The sequence below is a fragment of the Chiloscyllium punctatum genome, chromosome 8 (assembly GCF_047496795.1).
Source record: "Chiloscyllium punctatum isolate Juve2018m chromosome 8, sChiPun1.3, whole genome shotgun sequence".
NCBI lineage: Eukaryota > Metazoa > Chordata > Chondrichthyes > Orectolobiformes > Hemiscylliidae > Chiloscyllium > Chiloscyllium punctatum.
Genome location: NC_092746.1, coordinates 88,868,946 through 88,895,717, shown reverse-complemented (window position 1 = coordinate 88,895,717; position 26,772 = coordinate 88,868,946). Strand labels below are relative to the sequence as shown.

At 40.8% G+C, this 26,772-nt stretch overlaps 1 protein-coding gene across 1 annotated transcript; it reads right to left on the bottom strand.

The window, feature by feature from the left end:
- Positions 1–301: 301 nt before the first annotated feature.
- LOC140480732 (patched domain-containing protein 3-like) lies at positions 302–17,236 on the bottom strand. Its single transcript, XM_072576015.1, has 4 exons — positions 16,492–17,236; positions 14,113–14,234; positions 13,866–14,011; positions 302–4,051 (listed from the first exon to the last, which is right to left on the bottom strand). The coding sequence occupies exons 1-4, from the start codon at positions 17,209–17,211 to the stop codon at positions 2,322–2,324; spliced, it is 2,718 nt and encodes a 905-aa protein (XP_072432116.1). The 5' UTR covers positions 17,212–17,236; the 3' UTR covers positions 302–2,321.
- Positions 17,237–26,772: the final 9,536 nt, after the last annotated feature.

Here is a 26,772-nt window from a genome sequence, read left to right as displayed (position 1 = left end):
TCGGCGGGTCGGTGTGAATTTGTTGGCCTGAAGGGCCTGTTTCCACACTGTAAGTAATCTACTCTAAAATACCAAGTGATAGACTGCACTGAATAATTTAATATATGATTAAAATAGTCATTCAACTCCTTGAGTATGTACTTCTGAGTTTTACATTTTTATAGTGTGACGTTTTAAATTACAAACTTTACCAAAAAACAAAACACATCACTCCAATGCTGCAATATACTTTTATTTGTTGTCTAATGATATACAATTCAAAGATTTTAATTATACAATTATTTTACAATTATGTTGCATGGTAAAGTGATTCCAATTCAGCAGTAATTCAGATGTCAATATAAAAGATTTCCCTCTGACATTATTTTTATCCTTCAGAAGATGTTGTGCCCAGGACTGCTCACAGTACTCCAGGATTTATAGGCCTGTAGTATGACTTCTAAATCTTTGCATTCTAATCCTTTGAATACAAACATCAGCATTTCATTAGCCTTGGTGATTATTATTGTACCTGTCTGTGACATTTTAATAATTTATTTACAAGAACCTCCAAGTGTCTTGGACCTCCACTGCTTTATCTTTTCCTAACTCAGTAAGTATTATGATATATCTTTTGCTCCAAAGTGGATGATTTCATGATAGCTTACTTTGAAATCCATCCATTCTTATAAAAAATTGTCCTCTGCTAATTTGAATATATGGTTCTGTATCCCATCATTTAAATCATTCATGAAAACAACAAATAATCAGGGTCCCAGCCAACACAGATATTTGTGGAACATTACTCTTTATATTCAGCCAATTTGAGTTCATGCCCCAAATTTCAGTGCACTGTATCTGGCTGCTCAATAATTGGCCCTCATTCCTAGGAGTTCAACTTTAGTTAACAGACTCTTACGAGGGACTTTGTCCATATTATCTGTTCACTACATAATTTATTTCTTCAAAAAATGGGTAATTGTGAGCACTTAGAACATAGAACAGTACAGAACATCAAAAAACCCTTCTGCCCACTGTGTCTGCATCAACCATGAAGTCATTCTAAACTAATCCACCCACCTGCACATGGCCATGTCCCTCTACTGCCTGCCTGTTCATGTTTCTGCAAAAATGCCTCTTAAACATTGGTATCATATCACCGTCTACCACCTCCCCGGCAACATGTTCCAAGCACTTACCTCCCTCTGTGTAAAAATCATGTCTCCCACATCTCCTTTAAATTTCCTACCTCTCATCTTAAGCCTAAGCCCCCTAGTACTTGACGTTTCTACCTTGGGAAAAAAATGACTCTGATTATCCATTATATTTATGCCTCTTATAATTTTTTATATTTCTATCAAGTCACCCCCTCAGCTTACAGCACTCTCGCCACAGTATTCCATTATACTGCCTGGGCTGTCATAGTATTGTAATTGTAAGCAAATTACAATGAATATATGATCTGATGGAAATTATGAATAATTGAAATGTCTTCTTTGAAAAAAGTTTGCTCTAAAATAATTAAAATAAACAACAAATGCTGTTTTTCAGAAATTGCATCATTCTGATGCAACATTAAACGATGTGCACTCAAGGTGTGTGCTAGTTTCACTACTCCAGCAAGAAAACAGTCACACAGATCTCAGACAAATCTCTCATCCATGCATGGCATTCTGCTGAAAGTGTAATGTAGGAAATTTATACCTTGTTGGAATTCTACAACATCCTGGTACATAATAAGCCTGCAGGCTCAACACTTGTTGGTTTCCTGTGTTAACCAATAATTTCATCACATGTATTATGGTGATGATGGGCAAATATTAATGTTTTCATACAAAGTTCAATTTCTGTTAGTTTAGCTACTTCATTACACTATTATTTTCTAATGAATCCGTACAACTACATTCTGTACTCTGTTGGATACGATAACAAGTTATTGATCAAAATAAATAAATGCAGGATGATGCATCAACAAAGGGATTTGACATTCCTGTGCCAGCTTTCTTAATTCAATCAGCATGTTTTTCTCAGCGACTGGAGTATTGACATTAATGGTCTGAATGAAAAAGCGAGAAGCATCAATTTTTTGCTTACTTTCTGAAAAACCAATGTCTTATTTAAATGAAGGAACAATGTGAAACAATGTAGATAAATTCACCAAGAATGCATTTTTTTTCCTGAATGTCTATTAACTTCATTGTAGATGTGGCAATGTACTCGTGAGACTAGGATCCTGACAATTCAGGATGTACATATGAGTTGTTTTCCACTTGGAAGATATATTCAAAGCAGGAATGTTTAGGGCATGAGGAAATGATGACAGAGAGAGGAAAGGGCAGATATTACATGTCACATTGTTGCAAGGGAAGATGCTTGGGAAGGGGAAAGCTATTGGAGGCATTTGAAACAGGGAGACAAGGACAATCAGGATCCTGTCCTCTTGAAATGCCTTTAGATGAATTTAAATCATTACTTATCTTTTGTTCAAATGCCTCATTGGAATTGCCAGGGTTTCCCGCCGGGTTTGTTCTCTTATCTGATTTTGCACTGTTTGACTTTCTGCAGCTTGCACTAAATGTTAGAAATACAGGCAAAAATATAAGGCCATGAACAGCTCCAAACGTTATGACAAGAAACATGATTTTAAAAAATGTCCTAAATATGTAACTTGCTGCAGCAGCCAGTACAACTACACCCAGTATGGTCGAAAGGGCCCCTTGGATGATGGGATATCCAAGGCTGTATAATGCATCAATACTTCGTTCATTTGCAGTTTCTTTGTCACTAGACACAAATGCATATGAAATGTGAGCTGAAAAGTCCACAGAAAAACCAATACAAATGACCAGATTAATCATTGATATCGAATCTAAATTGACACCCCAAAACGTCATAAAACCAGCCACAGCCACTAAAACTGATGCAGTAGAAAATGTTACCCATATAGAGCAGATTGGATTAGGTATTAACAATAGCGCAATGATCAGCATTGCAGCAGCAGCAACAACTACATTCTGTATTGTGTTGGATACAATAACAAGATATTGATCAAAATAGATAAATGCAGGATGATACACCAGCAAAGGGATTTGACATTCCTGTGCCAGCTTTCTTAATTCAATTAGCATGTTTTTCTCAGCGACTGGAGTATTGACATTAATTGTCTGAATGAAAAAGCGAGAAGCATTAATTCTTTCTGAAGTTAAGTCTTGTTTAAATGCAGGAACAACGTGAAACAATGTAGATAAATTTTCCAAGAATGCATTTTTTTCCTGAATGTCTATTAACATCTGATTAGATATGGCAATGTACACACGAAGCCAGGATTCTGACAATTCAGGATCTACATACGAGTTGTTTTCCAATCTGCCCATGCAGGTTTCAATTTCATCCTGAACGGTGGAATTCCAATATTCCACAGGTTCAGTGACAGCAACCATAACGCGTGGTCCATATTTTGAGAAAAAAGCACTTTGATCGTCATAGAATTTAATCACATAAGAACCATCAAAGGCCAGATTTCTGAGATCAATTCCCTCTTTGATATTTATACAACCATAAATACTGACAGCCAAATAACCAATGTACAGGACAACCACAAGTGCCTTGGTCCAAATGTTTGTGAACCATGGACCATAATATTTCTTAAAGAAGAAATAAACTGGATGTTCTAGTTCTGCACCAGTCTCACTATTATAAGCTCCACCAACACAACACATTGAATAGCATTTAGATTCTTCTGGTTCCTGATCACTTTTGACTTTTCTGAATGTCAGCCAATGCCTGTTACTGGCTTCCCTTCTCCCGTTTAATGAAAGAACAGCTCCAAAAAATGTAATGTTATAAATGAAGCAAAACAGAACAGTTGTGCCTGTGTAAACACAGAATGACTGCACAGATCGAAAAGGTGTCATAATGCCAATATAAAAGGCCAAAACATCAGTCAGAGTGGTGATTGTAATAGAGATGGCTGCTTCAGCATATGTATCAGCAAGGCGATCTTCAATCTTATCTGTGACCTTGGTCTTTTGCCAACTGGCCAGCATGACAAACATATCATCTACACCAATCCCTAAAAAAAAAGAGGTGAATTAGTGCACCAGTAATTACCAATCAATGACTTCAAGCATAAGTGGTTAAAATTTAACAATCTCATCTAAATGGTGTATGATGAGAAATCAATACTTATTGCTAAATATCTATCTTTAAATGTTTAAATGAAGTTCCAAAGATTGAGAAGAAATTAAAAGCCAAACCAATGGAAGTAAATATAGACGCTATGCCAATGTTTCTGTTGTGTTTATATTTGCTACCTGTTCATAGGACTAACCTGCAACATTTCCACTAAATACAGACATAATATGCATTATAATTATAGACTGTCCCATGCACAGTTATAATTATGTACTGTTAAAATCAAATAAACATGCGCTCAATTTTGATAGCTGTGCAATATAGAGCAGGCACATAGTACAGTGTACTTCATTCAGACTGGAGCTTCAACAATTAGTATCAAGACTTTGATTCCTTTAAACAATTCTGACAGATCTAGATGTTTACATCAGGAAGGGGGTTGGTTAACTCAGTTGGCCAGATAACATGTCTCTTATGCAGAGTGATTCCAACAGTGTGGATTTCATTCCCACATCAGCTGAGATTACTATGAAGGATTTTCCTTCTCCACCTCTCCCTCGCTTGAGGCATGGTCACCCTCAGTTTAAACCACCACCAATCATCTCTGTCTAATGACAGAGCAGCTCTATGGTCTGATAAGACTATGGTGACTTTACATTTACCTTTTACACTAGGAACACAGGACTACAGAATCGAATAATGGAATAGCTACAGAATAGAAGACGACCATTTGGCCTGTTATGTGTATTCTGGAGTGTCACAAGAGTGTCTCACCACTCCAACCTTTTGAATCTGCTTTCGAATCACACTAACAGGCAGTGTATTCTAGCAATGCTGGATTCAGACATAAGCTAGGTAAGCTATAGCTCCGGACTTCACATTATAAGGGGACTTCGCAAATGAATTGAAAATGGACTTATGCACATTTGTTCATGGCTTGTAGGCATTGCAGGCTCAACGACAATTTATTGTCCATTTCTAACTGCCCTGATAAGGTTTCAGTGAGCTGTGTTCTTGTCCCTTGCAGGGACATCCAAGTTCTGTTAGAGAGGGAGTTGTAGGATTTTTGCCCAGTAACAGCGAATGAACTAATACATATTTCCAATTCAGGATGGTGTGTAACTTGGAGGGGAACTCAGAGGTAACAGTGATCCCACTTGCCACCCTTGTCCTTCTTGGTGCTGGAGGTTGTGGTTTTGGAAGGTGTTGTCAGAGGAGCCTTACTGAGTTACTGCAGTGCATTTTGTAAATGGTACACACTGCTGCCACCGTGCATTGGTGATGAAGGGAGTGAATGTTGAAAGTGGTGGATGTAGTGCTCACCAAGTGGTTTGGATTGGGTTGAACTTCTTGATTGTTGTTGGAGCACCTTTGCCTTGACCTTTCCCTTAACTCTTGACAGTCACACGATCCGTTTAGACACTTTGATCATGAAATAGGAGTGCTTTAAATGGATTTTACAAGCCAATAATAGTTACAAATTTGAAAGTGCTTCCAAGTCACACATCACTCATCTAAACTCCAGTGGAAACAGGCTCAGATTGTCCAGGGCCTGGACAATACATTTATTCCAGGTATCAATCTAGTAAACCTCAAGTAAAATACATGCAATGCATTTATATCCTTCCTTAAATATGGAGACTAAAATTGTATTTGAGATGGGTTGACATCAATGCCCTATATAACTGAGTCATAAGAGTCTTACTTTAATGTTCAGTTCCTCTCATAATAAATGGTAGCATCATATTAGCCCTTTGAACTAAGTGCTGGACCAACAAGTTAACTTTTGGTCACTCATGTACAGAACATCTTAATTCCTCCAAAACTCAAATTCTCTGTTTAAGTACTACCTTGCGTTTTCACTGTTTCTGCTAAAGGAAACAACTTCACATTTTTCCACATTATGCTTCATCAAAAGGGAGAGGCATGGCCTCGTGGTGTAATCACTGCACTGTTAATCCAGGGACCCAGGTAATGTTCTGGGGATTTGAATTCAACCACAGCAGAGGATGCAATTTGAATTCAAAGTAAATCCGGAATTAAAAGACTAGTGATAACCATGAATCCATTTAATGATGACCATGAATCCATCATCAATTGTCTGAAAAAACCCATCTAGTTCACTAGTGTCCTTTAGGGAAGGAAACTGCCATCCTTGTCTGATTGGGCCTACATGTGATTCCAGACTCACGGCAATGCATTTGGATCTTAACTGCCCTCTCAGCAAATTAGGAATGGGCAATAAATGCTAACCCAGTTGGTGATGGCATCGTCCCTTGAGTGAATAAAAAAACTGCCAGAATTTGGCTCAATCACACAGCCACCTGCATCGATCTGTAACTTCCTTCTATCTTCTCACAACATATTCTCGAACCCCACTTGATATTGGAAATTTAGCTACCATTCCTTCACTCCCTTCAGCAAAGTCATTGATGTAAATTGTAAAAAGTTAAACCATCAGCACAGACCTTCGCAGGATTCAATTCATCATACCCTACCAATCACACAAAGAACCATTAATACATTTATCCATCTCCCAGCTAGACAATCTTCTATCCACGCTAATGGGTTACTCCCTACACCATCAGCTTTTATTTTCTGAAATAACATTTGATGTGGCACCTTGTCAAAGTGCCATCTACAGACTTCTTTTTACTTAAAGCATATTGACTCCTTCAAAAAAACTCCAATTATTTGTTAAACATGACACCTCCTTCACAAAACCATGCTGATTTAAATTTTTCTAAATGCACTGCAAAAATCTCTTTATTGATTGATTCTAATGAATTCCCCATGACAATTATCAAGCTGGTTTAAAGTTCCTATAAGGAAACTGTTTCCTTTTTTCTGCCTCCGTCTCTTCGTATTTGCTGCTTTCCAATCCAATGGAAACTTTTGCTGAATTTAGGGAATTTTGGGAAGTGAAGAACACCACATGAATACCACCTCATTATCACATCTTTTAAGACACTATGAAGAAGTCTGTTAGGACCCAGAGATCTGTCAACACACAGCTCCATCAGTTTGCTCTGTACCACTTCACTTGTGATTGTATTCTATTGAGTTCCTCACTCCCTTCCACCTACTGGTGTATAGCTATTATAGAGTGTTATTTTTTGTTTCCGCTGTAGTGAAGACAGAAGCAAAATAGATATTCATTTCATTCACCATTTCTTTATTTTTGACTATTGACAATGTGGCAAAGAGTATTGGGAGGCAAGAGGATTGGGAAGCCTTTAAAAACCAGCAGGCAATAATTAAAAAAGCAATGGGGGTCAGGGAGAAAATGAAATAAGAGAGTATTCTAGCCAGTGATATTAAAAAAATTGCAAGAGTTTTTTTTACATATTAAAAGGCTAAGAAATAGGTAAGAGTGGATATTGGAGAGCAGAAAAATTAGGCTGTAGAAGTAAAAATGGAAAACAAAAAAATGGCAGAGGAACTGAATAAGTACTTTACCTCAGATTTCACAGTGGAAGACTCCAGCAATATTCCAGAATTTTGAGAGAGTCAGAGGTGAATGTACTGGCCATCGCTAAAGAGAATGTGCTTGGAAAGTTGAAAGGTCTGAACATGGATAAATCACCTCAACTGGATGGACTACACCCCAGGGTTCTGAAGGAGATAGCTGTGGAGATTGTGGAGGCATTGGTGGTGATCTTGCAGTAATGAGTGGAGTCAGGGAGACTCCCAAAAGACTGGAGAATGGCTAATGTAACACACCCATTTAAGAGGGAAGGGAGCAAAAGACAGGAAACTGTAGGCTGGGTTAGCCTGAACTTGGTTTTCATTAGGATTTTAGATACTACTATTAAGAATGAGATTGCTGAGTACTTGGAAGTACATGGTAAACTATGGTGGAGTCAGCACAGCTTCTTCAAGGGGAGGTCATGCCTGACAAATCTTTATAATTTTCAGGAGGTAACGAGCAAATTTGACAAAGGAAACACAATGATATATTTGGATTTCCAGAAGGCCTCTGACAAGGTGCTGCACAGGAGGATGCTAAATAAGGTAAGGGCCGATGTTGTTAGGGGCAAGACACTGGCATGGATAAAGGATTGGTTGATGGGCAGAATGCAGAGGGTAAAGATAAAGGGGTCTTTTTCAGGATGGCAGCTGGTGATTAGGTGAGTTCAACAGCAGTCAGTGTTGGGACCACAACTATTCACGTTATACATAAATGATCTGGTGGAGGTAACTGAGGGCATTGTTGCGAAGTTTGCAGATGACAGCAAGATAGGTGGAGGGACAGGTAATGTTGAGGAAGCAAAGAGGCTGTAGAAAGACTTGAACATGCTTAGTAAGTGGGTAAAGAAGTGGCAGATGGAAAGCAATTTGGCAAAGTGTGAGTTTATGCATTTTGGTCGGCAAAGTAGAGGCATAGACTTTTTTCTAAATGGTAAAAGGCTTCTGAAATCTCAAGCATAAAGGGACATGGACTTCCCACTTCAGAATTCTCTTAAGGTTAATATACAATTTCAGTTGGGTGTTAGGAAACGTGAACATTCATTTCAAATAAACTAGAATACAAGAGCAGAGATTTAATTCTGAGACTGTATAAGGCTCTGGTCAGACCACATATGGAATATTACGAATACATTTTAGCCCCATATCTAATGAAGGATGTTCTGGTATTTGATGGATCCCGAGGAAGTTCACAAGAATGATCCTGGGATGAAAGGCTTGTCACACGAGGCACATTTGAGAACTCTAGGTCTGTACTACATGGAGTTTAGAGGATGTGTGTGGGTCTGATTGAAAATTACAGAAAGCTGAGAGGCCTGGATAGAGTGGGTGTACAGAAGATGTTTTCACTAATAGCAGAGATTAGGATCCAAGGGCACAGAGTGAAGGGACGACCCTTGAGAACTGACATGAGAAGGAATTGCTTCAGCCAGAATGTTGTGGATCTGTGGAATCATTGCTGCAGAGGACTGTGGAGGCCTACTCGTTGAATGTATTTAAGACAGAGGTCGATTTATTTTTGATTAGTAAGGGGATCAAGGGTTACAGGAGAAGGCAGGAGAATGGGATTGAGAAACATATCAGTCATGTTCGAAGTGCAGAGCAGTCTCAATGAGCTGAAAGGCCTAATTCTGTTCCTATATCTTATGGTCTTGTAGTTTTATGACTCATCTTTCTCACTTTCTGGAGGACAAATGGTGACTTTATTTACTTTTCCTTTTAGAATACCTATAAATACTCTAGCAATCTGTTTTAATATTTTTAACTAACTTCCTGTTGTACTATAATTTCTTCCACCTAATGAGCCTTGTAGACATTTTCTGTCATTTTTTACATTCTGACCATTCATCTGACCTGCCACACATCTTTGTAGTTATATATCTTTTTCTTCAGTTTGATACTTTCCCTAAATTTGTAAACACTGATGGTGGGTCCTTCCTTCAGAACTTTTCTTTCTGTAGGAATATACTGAAACATTGTTTGCAAAATCCAGTAATGACTTAGAGAGGAAAGTTAATGATAGCAGAAAGGTGGGTTGGAATGCAAGTGGTGACAATGACATCAAGGGTCTGTACAAGAATATAGACAGGTTAAATGAGTATGCAATAAAACTTGGCAGATCGTGATTATTGTGGGAAAATGTGAGGTTGTGTACCCTGGCAGGAATAGTAGAGGAGCTAAATATTGAAAAATGGCAAAAAACAGCAGAAAGCCATAAAACGGAGAGTATTGGGTACCCTTGTCATAGAGATTACCAGCATGGAAACAGACACTTCGGTCCAACCCATCCATGCCGACCACATATTCCAACCCAATTTAGTCCCACCTGCCAGCACCCGGCCCATATCCCTCCAAACCCTTCCTATTCATATACCCATCCAAATGCTTCTTAAATGTTGCAATTGTACCAGCCTCCACCACATCCTCTGGCAGCTCATTCCATACACGTACCACACTCTGCTTGAAAACGTTGCCCCTTAGGTCTTTTTTATATCGTTCCCCTCTCACCCTAAACCTATGCCCTCTAGTTCTGGACTCCCCAACCCCAGGGAAAAGACTTTGCCTATTTATCCTATCCATGCCCCTCATAATTTTGTAAACCTCTAATAAGGTCACCCCTCAGCCTCCGACGCTCCAGGGAAAACAGCCCCAGCCTATTCAGCCTCTCCCTGTAGCTCAGATCCTCCAACCCTGGCAACATCCTTGTAAATCTTTTCTGAACCCTTTCAAGCTTCACAACATCTTTCCAATAGGAAGGAGACCAGAATTGCACGCAATATTCCAACAGTGGCCTAACCTATGTCCTGTACAGCCGCAACATGACCTCCCAACTCCTGTGCTCAATACTCTGACCAATAAAGGAAAGCATACCAAATGCCTTCTTCACTATCCTATCTACCTGCGACTCCACTTTCAAGGAGCTATGAACCTGCACTCCAAGGTCTCTTTGTTCAGCAACACTCCCTAGGACCTTACCATTAAGTGTATAAGTCCTGCTAAGATTTTCTTTCCCAAAATGCAGCACCTCGCATTTATCTGAATTAAACTCCATCTGCCACTTGTCAGCCCATTGGCCCATCTGGTCCAGATCCTGTTGTAATCTGAGGTAACCCTCTTCACTGTCCACTATACCTCTAATTTTGGGGTCATCTGCAAACTTACTAACTGTACTTCTTATGCTCACATCCAAATCATTTATGTAAATGACAAAAAGTAGAGGGCCCAGCACCAATCCTTGTGGCACTCCACTGGTCACAGGCCTCCAGCCTGAAAAACAACCCTCCACCACCACCCTCTGTCTCTACCTTTGAGCCAGTTCTATATCTAAATGGCTAGTTCTCCCTGTATTCCATGAGATCTAACCTTGCTAATCAGTCTCCCATGTGGAACCTTGTCGAACACCTTACTGAAGTCCATATAGATCACATCTACTGCGCTGCCCTCATCAATCTTCTTTGTTACTTCATCAAAAAACTCAATCAAGTTTGTGAGACATAATTTCCCATGCACAAAGCCATGTTGACTATCCCGAATCATTCCTTGCCTTTCCAAATACATGTACATCCTTGAATTACAAAATTTCAGCAGGTAATAGGGAAAGCAAATGGAATGTTGACCATCATTTCAAAGTGAATGGAGTATAAAATAGTTCTGCTAAACCTATACAAAGTGCTAGTCAGACCACAGCTGGAAGGCTGTGAATAATTTTGGTCCCCCTTACCTATAGAAGGATAGCCAGCATTAGAGGCAGTGCAGAGAAGGTTCACTAGGTTGTACGAGATATGGAGGGATTTTGTTACAAGGAGAGGTTGAGTAGGTTGTGTCTATATTCATTGAAGTTCAGACGAATGAAAGGTGACTTTATTGAAACATACAACATTCTTAGGGGACTTGACAGGATTGATGTGAAGTAAATCCTTAATGATCAAAGAGCATAATCCCAAAATAAGGGGTCACCCAGTTAGAACAGAAATAATGAGGAATTTTGTTATCAAAGGATAGTACAATTCTTTCCCACAGAGGGCTCTTGAGGCTGAGTCATTAAGTATATTCAAGGCTGAGATAGACACAGTTTAAGGTGTAAGGGAATCAAGGGGATAAAACAGAAAAATAGAATTGAGGCCACCCATGTTCTCATTGTATGTGTGTGACTTCTGATCTTGTCCACTCCAAAACTGGCATCTCCACCTCATTGTATAGTGATGCACACTTATAGTGTCATAGAGATATGCAACTCATCCATGCTGACCAGATACCCGAAATTAATCTAGACCCATATGACAGCATTTGGCCCATGTCCCTCTGAACCATTCCTATTCATATACCCGTCCAGATGCCTTTTAAATGTTGTAATTGTACCAGCCTCCATCACTTCCTCAGGCAGCTCATTCCATACCCACACCACCCTCTGCATAAAAAAAAGTTACCTCGTAGGTCCTTTTTAAATCTTTCCCCTCTCACCTTAAACCTGTGCGCTTTAGTTTTGGATTCCCCCATCCCAGGGAAAAGACCTTGGTATTCACCCTATCCACAAACCACTGTAAGGTCACCCATTAGCAAGAGAAAATAGACCCAGCCCATTCAGCCTCTCCCTATAGCCCTGATCAGGTCTTGGGAATTTATCCACCTTTATGTATTTTAAGTCATCCAGCACCTCTTCCTCTGTAGTTTGGACAATTTTCAAAATGTTACTATTTAGTTCCCCATGTTCTCTATCTTCCACATCCTTCTCCACAGCAAACATGGATGCAAAATACTTGTTCAGTACTCCCCCATCTCCTGCAGTTCCATGCATAGGTGGCTTTGCTGTGATTGGCTGAAAGGCTTATTTCTACATCTATATCTTATGGTCTTATAATTTTGAGCACCCTGTATCAAACCTGTTCTCAACTTTTAATTCCTCATGGAGAACAGTCCCAGCATCTCCAATCTAAGTAACAGAAATTGCTGCACTATGACATACAATGTCAACAAAATGTTGAATCGTTCACAGCAATCCACTTGCTTAAGGAATTCTTTCAGTCCAGCTACCAGGCTGTTTATCTCACGGTTAAATTTTCTTGAATGGCAAAGATGGTACTGGATGCCATCTATTTATTTTTTCAAATCATTTATTTTCAAAAGATTCAAGAGACATTTGTTACAGTCCCTGATATTTTCATGCCAATGAGAAATTTGAGATTGGGCAGCATAAATTGAGAGCTTGAAAGGAACAGTAAGAGAGCGAGTTTTTGAGAAGATTTGTAGCTCAGCCATTCCTAGATGTCATAGTAGAGCAAAAAGTCAGTGGGGAACTTCAAACCAGCATCTACAGGAAAATAACATACATGGACCAAATACTGAAGTACAGAAGCAATCATCCCAACACTCTCAAACAGAACTGCATTAGAACATTATAACAAATGAGCCACCACATGCTGCAGCACCGAGGAAAAATGAAGAGCAGAGAAAAATCACCTATACAGCGTATTCAGAAAAAACGAGTACCCAATGAACAAAGTCAATCAATTTCTCAGCAACAAACTCAAATAAGCAGACAAAATGCTCCCAGAAACCCTAGCCATTCTCCCCTGCATCAAAAATGTCACGGAAATGACTGCCAGACTACTCAGACCTCTTGGCATCATGGTGGCTCACAAACCCACAACACACTAAAACATCAGCTAATGAACTTAAGACCCTATACAGCCAACAAGCAAAACTAATGTCATTTACAAAGTACCTTGCAAGAACTGTGACAAACACTACATTGGACAAACAAGCAGAAAACTAGTTACCAGGATACATGAACATCAACTAGCCACAAAAAGACATGACTCACTATCACTAGTATCCTCACATACAGATGAGGAAGGACACCACTTTGAGTGGGGCAACACATCCATCCTAGGACAAGCCAAACAGAGACACGCACAAGAATTCCTAGAAGCATGGCATTCCAACCAGAACTCTATCAACTAACACATCAATTTGGATCCCATCTACAACCCTCTGAGAAAAAGAACAGGAAATGACACTAACAACACCGGAAATGACATCACTAACCCAAGGAAACCTAAGTACATAAATAAAAAGTGGAACATAACATCAGCACTTCACTGGAGGCTCACTGATGATGTTACCTAGTATGGTGATGAAACATCTGAAAATGAACCTTTTAGCTCAGCAAGCAAACTTACATTCAGAGAAGTAAGAGAAATGGAATAAGGAGAGATGCATAAAAGTACAATGCCAAAGGGATATATAATTTTATCATAATTACATTTTAACAAAATATTACTGACCTAGAATCAGAAAAGGTGCATTGGCGGTATTGATAGCAAATTTCATTCCACAGTATAACAGTAGTCCAAATCCTGACAGTACAGCTAACCCAGCCGATATAACTCCCAGAGCAGCGACCCATACTTTATTCCTCACACAGTCCAACCTGAAAATAAATTTGACAATCTTGTAAAACACAGCAGATTTTTTTCTATTATGTATTCTATGAAAACATGTTATAAATAATTATGAAAAAATGGATTTTACCTCATACAAGATATGATAGAAAAGAATATTGAAAGAAAATATGTGACAGAGAACAAAGGAATAATTTTCTTGGAAGTCCCTTCAAATTCTTCTTGTCTTGATATTGATGTGAAATAGGAAACCTGTAATTCAGGAATAAAGGTTAGCAATTATCAAAGATACTCTCAATTTATTTTCATAAAACAACATCCTGAGCAGCTGTGGTGTGTGGGAGCTGGTGGATGCTGGAGTGATCCATGGTGACCACATCTGTATCAGCTGCTCAAGGACAACAACTCAGAGCTACTGAGACACTGCAGACACTGTGACACATCAGGGAGTGGGAGAGAAAACCTAGTCACTGTTGCGGGAGGCAGTCACACCACTTAGATTAATTACATCAAATTTGCTGCATGGTCAGGGTCAGTAAGGTGTCACTGTGGATAAGGTGGCTATACGGATCCATAATTTAGCTTTGGAGGAGCCTCAGTCAGTGCCTTTCTCTGATGGGTACATGGCTCTTGCTTGGAGGGTGGACAAGGGCACAAGCTGTAGGGAGAATGAGTAAATAAACCACAGTCAGAATAGTTCAGAGCACTATTCAAGTCAGCAAAGGAAAGAAAAATTTACTCGTGTTGCATAGTGTGGTTAGGAGAATAGATAGAATTCTCTACAGCAAGGGCAGAATGTGGTACAGGACATTGTACGGGACATTGTACTGGATCTGCTGCCACATTCAGGACAACTCTTTTGGATCAGGAAGGAACTTGAAATGGAAGGGGAAGGCTTCAGTTGTTATGATTGATATTGGCATGAGCAACGTAGGTAGGACTAGGAAAGAAGTTTGGCTCAGAGATTTCATGCTACTTGGGAGACTAAATGAAAAAGAAGCACAAATCTTAGGATTATTGGCGTGTATTAAATAAGATTAGAGTGGTTAAAGCATTGCTGAAAGATTGGTGTGGAAGAAAGAGTTTCAATTAATTGGTATTGGCACCAGCATTGGGGAAAGTAAATGCTGTTCTATTGAATAATGCTGGGACCTGTGTTCTGATGAGTCACATAGTAGGATTGCTGATAGGGTTTTAAACAGTCAGGGTGCAGAGTGTTCGATTGAATGAAGCTCAAAAATATCAAGAAGAAATAGGGTAGAGCAGAGATGCAGGTTAGTGAAGGGATAAACAATAATTACTGTGTGACAGGATGGATTAGAAAATATATGCAAAAGGATGCAGCAGACATTAGAACTAATTCATATTCATGTCTCCACCCAGCATTGTGTCAACTGCAAATCTGATCTCATCTAAATCATGAATATATGTCGTGAATACTTGGAGTCCAAGCACTAGTTTCTGTGGAACACTACTGGTCGCTGACTGTCACTTGGAAACTGACTTGTTTTTCCCTCTTCATTGTTTCCTGTCTGCCAACCAATTCTCTATTTATGCCAGGTTCCTGCTTCCAATCTATTTTAATTTTATTATCCCTTACCTGAGATTATATTGAAAGTCATCTGGAATTCCAAGTAAACTATATCCACTGGTTCCCATACATCAACCCTACAAATATATCCTCATATCCTTGAAAACTTGCCACAGATTTATCAAGCACAATTTCCCCTTTAAAATACCAACCTGACTCTGCCCAATCTCATCATTGTTTCTCAAATGCTCTGCTATAAAATCCATCTTAATGGATTCCAACATTTTCCCCACTATTGATGTCAGGCTAACTGGCCTAGAATTCCCTGCTTTTCTCTATATTCTTTTTTTTAAATATTGAGGTTAAATTAGCCATTGGCAAATTCATAGGAACTGTTCCAAAGTCTACTGCAATTGTATTCATTATTTCGAGGGTCATTTCCTTCAGTACTCCAGGATTTAGATTGTCAAGCCCTGGGAATTTATTGACTTGTAATCTAATCACTCTTCGCAACATCATTTCCTTACTCATAGTGATTTCCTTCAGTTACTCCCTCTCACTAGGCCCTGTATTCTCAATATTTTTGGAAAGTTATTTGCATCCTCCTGAGTGAAGACAGGCACTACATATATATTAATTTGTCTGTCATCTCTTTGTTCTCATTATAACTTCATTATAGTGTGTCTGATTGCAAGAGATCTACAATCTCTCTCATGTTACATATCGATAGAAGCTTTTACAATCAAATTGCAGGTTCCCTGCAAACTTACTCACATATTCCCTCTTTTGCCCTTTTTAGCTGAAATCGATACTGTTCCCAATCCTCTGATCTGCTGGGTTTTTTTGGCCAATTTTTGTGCCTTATCCTTGGATTTAATACAGTCCTCAATTTCCCTTATTAGCCATTGTCAAGCAACCTTTTCCATTGTACCTCATGGAACAGACTTCCAGAAATATTAAAACACATTAAAAACTCACCATAATATTATTCTGATTTTTCAGTTTGTTCGGAAAAACCTGAAGGAAATTCTTCAGCCACAGCAAACTGAGGGTTTTCATGTCATCATTATCTTCTTGTAAATAATAATCTAGTTTAATAGCTTTGGCTTTATTAATATAATTTTGATCTTGGTCAACACCTCCAACAGCCAAACCCATAAAAGTCTTATTCATCGTAGGGTAAGAAATCCTCTTCTTGGTTGCTAGGCTGTGATTTATAATATTTAAAATTTCATTTCCAAAGCACGAGTTTGCCATCCGTGTACAAAGAGAAGAATAGTTGTACGTGACACCTTGACTATTGTTGATGCTGAGCTGCTTTACATCAGCATCAAGTGACAGAATCTCTTGAAATGCAGCAGCTGTCAAGATATTGTCATCTTTCGATACAGCAATGAAAGAAGCAAACACCCCCTCTGTGTAAAGTCTCTGACCGGAGAAGAATTCAGAATCATTGGTTGGAAAGTGGTTTTTAATGAACTCTCTCTCAGATTTCGCTGGTCCATATATGGGCGTAAATTGCTCTTCTATGTCATTGCTTTCATGTGTCCGTAAAGAAGAAAAACCCGAACCCAGAGCAGCAGAAAGTATCAGAGGAATCGTGAGGAAGCACCAGGAATATTTACTCACGAGGATTCCAAGTTTACGAAAAGCCCGGCGGAGAGGTTTCTCGACGCAATTTGTCCTGCACTGAGTCATGCTGAGAGATACAATGGTAAAACAAAACCTGATTCCATAAACTTTCACCTCAGTAAAGTTCAGTGTTTAAGAGGGGAAAAAAGGCAACTTTTTACAGATGAGCTGGATGCTGCTGCTTCACTAAGCTGCTGGAATGAAATACACAATAAGAACTGTTCGGAACTGCTTGGTTCATTTATTTTGATACCACTATTGTCGATTGCTTTCCATCGGTTGCTCTAGAGACGATCCTGTTGTGCATCTTCCCTTCTGTTCAGCCGAAAGTTCCGTAATTTAGATTAATAATTAACCAATTATTTTCGAATTAGATTTAGAATTAAGTTTAATTGTCACGTGTGTTTCAGTACTGGAATACAGCAGTACAGTGAAAAGCTACAGAAGAGAGGTAACCTTATTGAAATATATAAAATTCTTCCAAGATTTGACATGATGGATGCAGAAAGGTTGTTTCCTATTGCGGGAGAGTCTAAAACCAGAGGGCATAATCTCGGAATTGTTGGTCACCCATTTCAGACAGAGATGAGGAGGAATTTCCTCTCTCAGAGGGTAGGAGAAACTGAAGACTGCAAATGCTGGAGATCAGAGCTTAAAAATGTGTTACTGGAAAAACGCAGCAGGTCAGGCAGCATCAAAGGAGCAGGAGAATCGGTTTCGGGCATAAACCCTTATTCAGGAATGAGGAGGGTATGCCAAGCAGGCTAAGATAAAAGGTAGGGAGGAGGAACATGGAGGAGGGGTGTTGGGAATGTGATAGGTGGAAGGAGGTTAAGGTGAGGGTGATAGGCTGGAGAGGAGTTGGGGGGCGGAGAGGTCGGGAAGAAGATTGCAGGTCAAGAAGGCGGTGCTGAGAAGGACTGAGAAAAGGTGGGGGGAGGGGAAATGAGAAAGCTGGAGAAATCTCCTAGGCACCCTCCAACCACAAGGGATGAATGCAGATTTCTCCACCTTTTCTCAGTCCCAACCCTCAGACTCAGCCTTCTTGACCTGCAATCTTCTTCCCGACCTCTCCGCCCCCACCGCCTCTCCGGCCTATCACCCTCACCTTAACCTCCTTCCACCTATCGTATTCCCAACGCCCCTCCCCCAAGTCCCTGCTCCCTACCTTTTACCTTAGCCTGCTTGGCACACCCTCCTCATTCCTGAAGAAGGGCTTATGCCCGAAACGTCGATTCTCCTGTTCCTTTGATGCTGCCTGACCTGCTGCGCTGTCTCAGAGGGTAGGTCATTGTGGAATTCTTTACTGCAGAGGGTGCCAGTTGAGTTGCGGGCTATTGAGTATTGGATTGTTAAGTATATTTAAGGCTGATACAGATTTTTAATTATTAAAAAAATCCAAGATTATAGAGAAAATGCAGGAAGGTGGAGTTTGAAGCTGTTATCCATGACCTCATTGAATGGTGGGACGTTTTAATGGGATGGATGGTCTATTTCTGAACCTCTGTTTTATGGTCTGTGAACTAGTGACCAGATAATAATGAAAAAGGGCTTCAGCCTGGAAGCAATTATAGAGATATACAGCATGGAAAGAGACTGATCTGTCTAACGAATTAGTTCCCAGGAAGTCGAGCTCTCTACTCTCAAATCAGCCATCCCTGATTCCATCACTGTTGCTGAAAATGCTGCCTCTCCCTTCTGCTCTGGTACTTTGGCAACATGCCCTGGCAGGATCTGCTAGCATGCCAAGCCAAGACAGTGGGCGACACTGTGGCACAGTGATTAGCACTGCTGCCTCACAGCGCCAGAGATCCGGGTTCAATTCCCGCCTCAGGCGACTGACTGCGTGGAGTTTGCATGTTCTCCCCGTGTCTGCATGGGTTTCCTCCGGGTGCTCCGGTTTCCTCCCACAGTCCAAAGATGTGCAGGTTGGGTGAATTGGCCATGCTAAATTGCCCGTAGTGTTAGGTAAGGGGTAAATGTAGGGGTATGGGTAGGGTCGGTGTGGACTTGTTGGGCCGAAGGGCCTGTTTCCACACTGTAATGTAATCTAACCTAAAACTGGCATGACCCGCCAAGAGACCAGGCCCAGAACCCACCATGAGCTGTTGAGACGCCAGGCAGGGACCTGCCAGGAGTTGCCAAGAGACCAGTCTGGGACCTGCCATGTGATGCCCAGAGACCAGACTGATAACTGCCAAACTGTCAAGAGACCAGGCCTGGGACCCACCTCATACCACCAAGAGACCAGGCTGAGACTACCAAGAGCCACTGAGACACCAGCTGGCACCCACCAGGCGCAGCTGAGAAACATTCTCTCAACTGTTTCAATTCTTTATTCAATCTCATTCAAATCTTAATCAAACTGATGCTGTCCACATCATGCTATTTATGCCAAGTGAGAAGTGATTCTGTAACATCGTGAGCAGCATGGTGGCAGTGGACGGCACGGTGGCACGGTGGTTAGCACTGCTGCCTCACAGCGCCAGAGACCTGGGTTTGATTCCCACCTCAGGCAACTGTCTGTGTGGAGTTTGCACATTCTCCCTGTGTCTGCATGGGTTTCCTCCGGGTGTTCCGGTTTCCTCCCACAGTCCAAAAATGTGCAGATTAGGTGAATTGGCTGTGCTAAATTGCCCGTAGTGTTAGGTGCAGGGGAATGGATGTGGATGGGTTGCTCTTCGGAGGGTTGGTGTGGACTTGTTGGGCTGAAGGGCCTGTTTTCACACTGTAAGTAATCTGATCTAATCTAATCTAATCATTAGTAGGTTGCTCCAAATCTAAAAATCTCTACACATCACTCCTTCCCATGCTAATAGTTACATTAAACAAATGAGCAATCTTATCATGTATCACGTCCCTAGATGATAACTATCTAAACTATTTACTTATTCCTCTGTCACAACTTATGTGGAAATTTAAGAAATAAATCACTCCAAAGTCCTCAAACTGATTTATCACCATTTTGTATTCTCACTTAGCGTAAAAGGTTTTTAAATAAAAGAAGTGCTAAAGACAATCTCACCTTAAAGCAGCTTTCAACTTTAGTTGAAGGTAAAAATCAGATTTAAAAAAACAATAACGTAAAGGACTTGGATAGTCTTGGACTAAAATGATAAAATGAAAAGAGTAAAGAAAGCCTGTCCACCATCATCTCTAGATAGGTAATGGATATTCTTAGCAATATATCAGCAGATGTTTGGTCATTCCCTACTAAACTCAAAAATCAAGTGTGCAGCCTGAGAACAAATATTTAGAAATGATTTTTTTAAAAATTTCAATTAATTCGGGGGGCATGCGCTTCATTGGCTGGGACAGCATTTATTGCAAGTCCCCAGTTGCTCTTGAGGTGGTGGTGAGCCCCTTTCTTGTACTGCTGCAATCCCATATGGCATAGGTAGATCCACAAAGCCATTAGGGAGGGAAATGCAGTGTTTTGATCCAGAGATAGTGAAGAAATGGCCATACATTTCCAAGTCAGGATAGTGAGTGGCTTGTAGGGGAGTTTGCCGGTTGTAATGTTTCCATGCGTCTGCTACCCTTTTCCTTCTAGGTGGATTTGGAAGAGTGAATTTCTTCAGTGCATTTTGTAGATGCTTCACACTTATGCTACTGAGCATTGATGGTGGACGGAATGGGTTTTCGTGGATGTGTCGATCAAGCAGGCTCCTTTGACTTGGATGGTATCAAATCTCCTGACGGTTCTTGATTCATCCATCACATTCCTGACTTATGCCTTGTTGATGAAGGACAGGCTTTGGGGAATCAGGAGGTGCATTACTCATTGTAGTTCTCAGTCGCTGACTGGGTTTTGTAGCCACTGCATGTATAATGGCAAGTCCTGTTCAGTTTCTGCTCTATAATTTCTCCCAGGATGTGTTATCATTGTGCTATCATGCACTATCAGATTATTCTATCATTATTCAGATGGGCTTGAAGAGGGGTCTCAGGACCTGATACGCTAACGTTGGTTTCTCTCCACAGGTGCTGCTGGATCTGCTGAGTTTTGGCATAAATTTCTGGTTTTACTTGTGAACATAACTGACCCGATTTACGTGGACTTGTCTATGCATGAGACTGAAACAAGTGATCAGTCTGCTCTGTCCCAATCACCACTCACCGACCAGCCCACTGCGTCCTGAACGAGTTATCGATCACTGAGAGGTAAAGTTCCTTATACCCAATTTTCCATTCAAGCAGACTTTGCATTTAAACTTCGACACTGTCCAGTTTTCAGTGAGTAGTCAGTTTGCCCACTGACTAACCTCACAATTATGTCATCTATCACACCCGGTTTAATCACCTGGGAAAAAGCTTACCTTTGTTTTAACAAACCTTAAACATCAGCCAACCTTTTGATTCTGCTGCCACCTTTATGTCACTCAATCAAACACATAATATTTACACAGACTATTCTTGTGATCAGGCACTCCTGTTCAGCTGATTAATAGTCACATATTGGACACATCTGATGCCCTGGTCTGTTTCAAAGAGAACTTCAACCAAACACACTGTGATGGTTCCGGTGAGAGTAAGAGTGAGGTTCTGCTAGAAGGTATGATCAATTAGGAGGGTGCATTAAGAAACCAACACCTCAAAGGTAATAATGTCTGGAATATAACTGAAGTAGGTGAAGTTGTGAAGACCTGAAAATGTGTTGCTGGAAAAGCGCAGCAGGTCAGGCAGCATCTAAGGAGCAGGAGAAGAGACGTTTTGGGCATAAGCCCTTCTTCAGGGCTGAAGAAGGGCTCATGCCTGAAACGTCGATACTCCTGCTCCTTGGATGCTGCCTGACCAGCTGTGCTTTTCCAGCAACTCATTTTCAGCTCTGATCTCCAGCATCTGCAGTCCTCACTTTCTCCTAGAAGTTGTGAAGAACCCCAGTAGACCAAGTAAAGCCAGAAGAGATGCATTTGTTTAAAACCCTGCTATTGTCCTCCAGCTGCACACACAGATTGTTCATTCAGTCTCCAATGGACTCTACTCTTTCTCTTTTTTCCCTCTTCCCCGAATATACTTTCATAACATCCTGTGACTCTCACCAATTTTAACTGCCAGTGTAGTTTCATGCATTTCTATATCTGGCCATTGACTTTCCTGATCCATCTACTAAAATGTTTGGACAGGATTGGAAATTAAAAGGTAGAAATGCACAGCAAATGTTGTAAAAAGAAATAATCTAAATAATGTATTTCAGTCCATGGATTACTTACATTACTCAGTGTTTAGGACAGAGGGACAAGCGTGGGAAGGTGTGATGTGTAGAGATTTTTTGACTTGGAGCAACCTACTAATGATGTAACAGAACCACTTCTCACTTGGCATAGATAGCATGGTGTGGACAGTGTCAGTTTGATTAAGTTTATAATGAGATTGAATAAAGAATTGTAACAGTTGAGAGAATGTTTCTTAGCAGCTCCTGGGGGGTGTCAGCCTGGTGTCTCAGTGGTTTGTGGCAGGTCCCAGCTTGGTCTCTCAGTGGCATGAGGTGGGTCCCAGGCCTGGTTTCTCGATGGCATGGCAGTTATCAGCCTGGTCTCTGGGCATCTCATGACAGGTCCTAGCCTGGTCTCTCGGCAGCTCCTGGCAGGTTCTGGCCTGGTGTCTCCATGGCTTGTGGTGGGTTCTGAGCCTGGTCTCTTGGTGGCTCATGCCAGTGTCTCAGCATGGCGTGCTAGCACATCCTGCCAGCGTATGTTGCCAAGGTATAGGGGAAGAATGGAGAGCCAGCAATTTCAGCAACAGTGACGGAATCAGGGATGGCTGCTTCGAGATCAGACAGCTGAGATCTTCCAGAGAGCACGAGATAAGCAGACACATCAAAGACTGTTGAACTTTTAACTTATTCCCCTACTTTCAGTTCAGGTTTTTTTCTCTATGGTTGCCCCCAGGATCATTGTGCTATCATGTATAATCACATTGTTCTATCATTTTTCAGAAGGCCTGAGGAGGGATCTCACGACCTGATACGTTAACTTTGGTTTCTCTCCACAAGTACTGCTGGATCTGCTGAGTTTTGGCAGCAATTTCTGGTTTTACTAGTAAACATAACTGACCCGATTTACGTGGACTTGTCTATGCATGAGACTGAAACAAGTGATCAGTCTGCTCTGTCCCAATCACCACTCACTGACCAGCCCACCGCGTCCTGAACGAGTTATCGATCACTGAGAGGTAAACTTTCTTATACCCAATTTTCCATACAAGCAGACTTTGCATTTAAACTTGGACACTGTCCAGTTTTCAGGGAGTAATCAGTTTGCCCACTGGCTAACCTCACAATTATGTCATTTACCACAAACGGTTTAATCACCTGGGAAAAAGCTTACTTTTGTTTTAACAAACCTTGAACATCAGCCAACCTTCTGATTCTGCTGCCACCTTTATGTCACTCAATCAAACACATAATATTTACACAGACTATTCTTGTGATCAGGCACTCCTGTTCAGCTGATTAATAGCCACATTATGGAAACATACACTGACCTAATCTGTTTCAAAGAGAACTTCAACCAAACACTCTGTGATGGTTCCGGTGAGAGTAAAAGTGTGGTTCTGCTAGAAAGTATGATCAATTAGGAGGGTGCATTAAGAAATCAACACCTCAAAGGTAATAATGTCTGGAATATAACTGAAGTAGGTGAAGTTGCCAAGAACCCCAGCAGACCAAGTAAAGCCGGAAGAGATGCATTCGTTAAATACCCTGCTATTGTCCTCCAGCTGCACACACAGATTGTTCACTTGGTCTCTAATGGACTTTACTCTTTCTCTTCTTTCCCTCTTCCCCTGAATATATTTACAAAATATCTTGTGACTCTCACCAATTTTAACTGCCAGTGTAGTTTCATGCATTTATACAGCTGGTCACTGACCTTCCTAATCCATAGAGTCATAGAGATGTACAGCATGGAAACAGACCCTTCGGTCCAACCGGTCCATGCCGACCAGATATCTCAACCCAATCCAGTCCCACCTGCCAGCACCTGGCCCATATCCCTCAAAATCTTCCTATTAATACACCCATCCAAATGCCTTTTAAATGTTGCAATTATACTAGCCTCCACCACTCACTTGGCAGCCCATTCCACACACACACACACACCACCCTCTGCATGAAAAGGTTGCCCCTTAGGTCTCTTTTTATATCATTTCCCTCTCACCCTAAACTTATGTCCTCAAATTCTGGACTCCCCATGGAAAAGACTTTGTCTATTTAGCCTATCCATGCCCCTCATGGTTTTATAAACCACTATAAGGTCACCTCTCAGCTTCTGACGCTCCAGGGAAAACATCCCTAGCCTATTCAACCTCTCCTAAAGCTCAAATCCTCCAATCCTGCCAACATCCTTGTAAATTTTTTCTGAACCCTTTCAAGTTTCACAACATCCTTCCAATAGAAAGACTAGAATTGCATGCGGTATTCCAACAGTGGCCTAACCAATGTCCTGTACAGCTGCAACATGACCTCCCAACTCCTGTACTCAATACTCTGACCAATAAAGGAAAGCATACCAAACGCTTTCTTCACAGCTGAACTGCAGCCAAACACACTTCCTGCAGGCATAGTCACTAGGGACAATCAACAGTTCCCTGATCTCCAACTCTGACAGGAAAAGCATATCACTCCACTGAATGCCATCTCTTTAACAATTTGCAGACTTAGAATTACCTAAAAAAACTCATACTTTGATCAAATCCCACTGTTGGCACAGTCTTACTGCTCAAGCACTGCTCTGGGATAATTAATACCTATCCTTCGTATTAAAAGGCAAGAAACAACCAAGATCTAAGCACAACAATTAAAAATGTGTACCCTTTCCTTACCCACAATTTTTGATGACAGATGGTAGTTTCACGAAGGTGGTCACACTGCAGGTACAGTCAGGTCAATGGATGATGGTCAAAAGAGGTAGACTCTATGACTCTAAGAGTCTGTTTCCATTGTGTATGACTCTATGACTCGACTCCAAGTTGATAACAAAGAGATAACAGATGACTTAAGTGGTTTTCAAAATGTGTTGTTTCACAGGCATAAAGATGTACTCCTTGGTTGGTTTTCTAAAATATTGATCAGGGTCACATTCTCAGATCACCCAGGCAAGCACAGCAATGATTCTTATTCAGCTTTCTATTCTTCAGGCATCGGGAAGCTGGTATCGCAGATTAGGCAGGGAACTTTCAAGACTTCCTTCTGTCTCAGCAGCAGCCAAGAACTAACTCTCAGAAAGCATAGTTCAAAAAAAGCAATCAACTTCTACTATCTGTTTCAACACAATGCACTTCCTTGAATCAGTGTGTCTATAAGAACCTTTTTAAATGAAATTTCAGTCTACATTTAGCCTCCAGACCTGGCCTCTTGAACAAACAAAGCTTGTTTGATCTGTTCATTTCCTTTTCCACATGCTGTCCCAAAGTCTGCCAGTCATTTCCAGTACTTAACTTCAAAGCTGATAGAAGAATGTAAAGAAAATAAATGAAATATCAATGGGGATTCTGACACAACTCAGCAATAGCCTGCTGACTTCTGCTCAGTTTGATTTTGCCAGGGTCAATCAGATCCTGACCTCATGAGAGGCTTGGTCCAAGGATGGTTAAAATAACTGAACATCTGAGTTGTCCAGCAAAACTAGAGTGAAGGAATTCAGAGGGAAACTAAATAAAAACTGAAAGAACTGCGAATGCTGGAAATCAGCAACAGAAACAAAAATTGCTGGAAAAGCTCAGCAGGTCTGGTAGCATCAGTGAAGAGAAATCAGAATTAACATTTTGGGTCCAATGACCTTACCTCCTAATGATGGTGGCTAAGAAATGTTTTTTTATGCAGAAGATAGGTGGGGGGGGGGGGGGGGGGGGGCAAAGGACAAACAGTAGGTAGAGATAGATCCTAAAGAGAGAAAAAGACACCTGGACAAAGGGGTGGATAATGATCAGGCTAGGAATGTGAATAGCTATTAATGTGGACTATTTGCAGCTAACAATAGGTTGAGCATAATAGCAAACCATGTGATAACCAGTCCTGGAGTGTGCAGGTTCAGATAAGGACATGGGAGAAGGTGCCTCAAGCCCTAAAATTGTTCAACTGGATATTGAGTCCAGAATGTTGTAGAGTTCCCAAGCAGAAAATGAGCTGCTGTTCTTCCAGCTTGTGTTGAGCTTTGCTGGAGCACTGCAGGAAGTCTGAGACACAGATGTTGGCAGGGAACAGGATGGTGTATTCAAGTGACAGGCAATTGGAAGCTCAGAGTATTTTTTTTGTGGACAGAAATACGAGTATTACCTAGCTTATATTATAAAAGAAGATTGTCAGGGCTTTTTAGATATCGAAATGGTAAGACAGAGGCCAGACTGGACATTGGACTACTGGAAAATGAAACTGGTGAAGTAGCATTGAGGAACAAAGAAGTGGTGGAGGAACTGATTAGGTACTTTGCATTAGTCTCCATAGTGGAAGATGCCAGCAACATAGCAGAATATCAAGAGAGTCAGGAGGCAGTGGTGACTGTAGCGACCATCACTAAGGTGAAGGTGCTGGGGAAGCTGCAATGTCTGAAAGTGGTTAAATCATTTGAACCAGATGAACTACACATCAGAGATCTGAAGATGTAGCTACAGAGACTGTGGAGGTAT

Excerpts from the sequence above, each read along its gene's own strand:
- LOC140480732 (XM_072576015.1), bottom strand. The coding sequence starts at position 17,211 with ATGACTCAGTGCAGGACAAATTGCGTCGAGAAACCTCTCCGCCGGGCT. Across the intron at positions 14,235-16,491 it reads AAAATCAGAATAATATTATG|GTTTCCTATTTCACATCAAT; the intron begins GTGAGTTTTTAA and ends CCTGAATTACAG. Across the intron at positions 14,012-14,112 it reads TCTATCATATCTTGTATGAG|GTTGGACTGTGTGAGGAATA; the intron begins GTAAAATCCATT and ends ATTTATTTTCAG.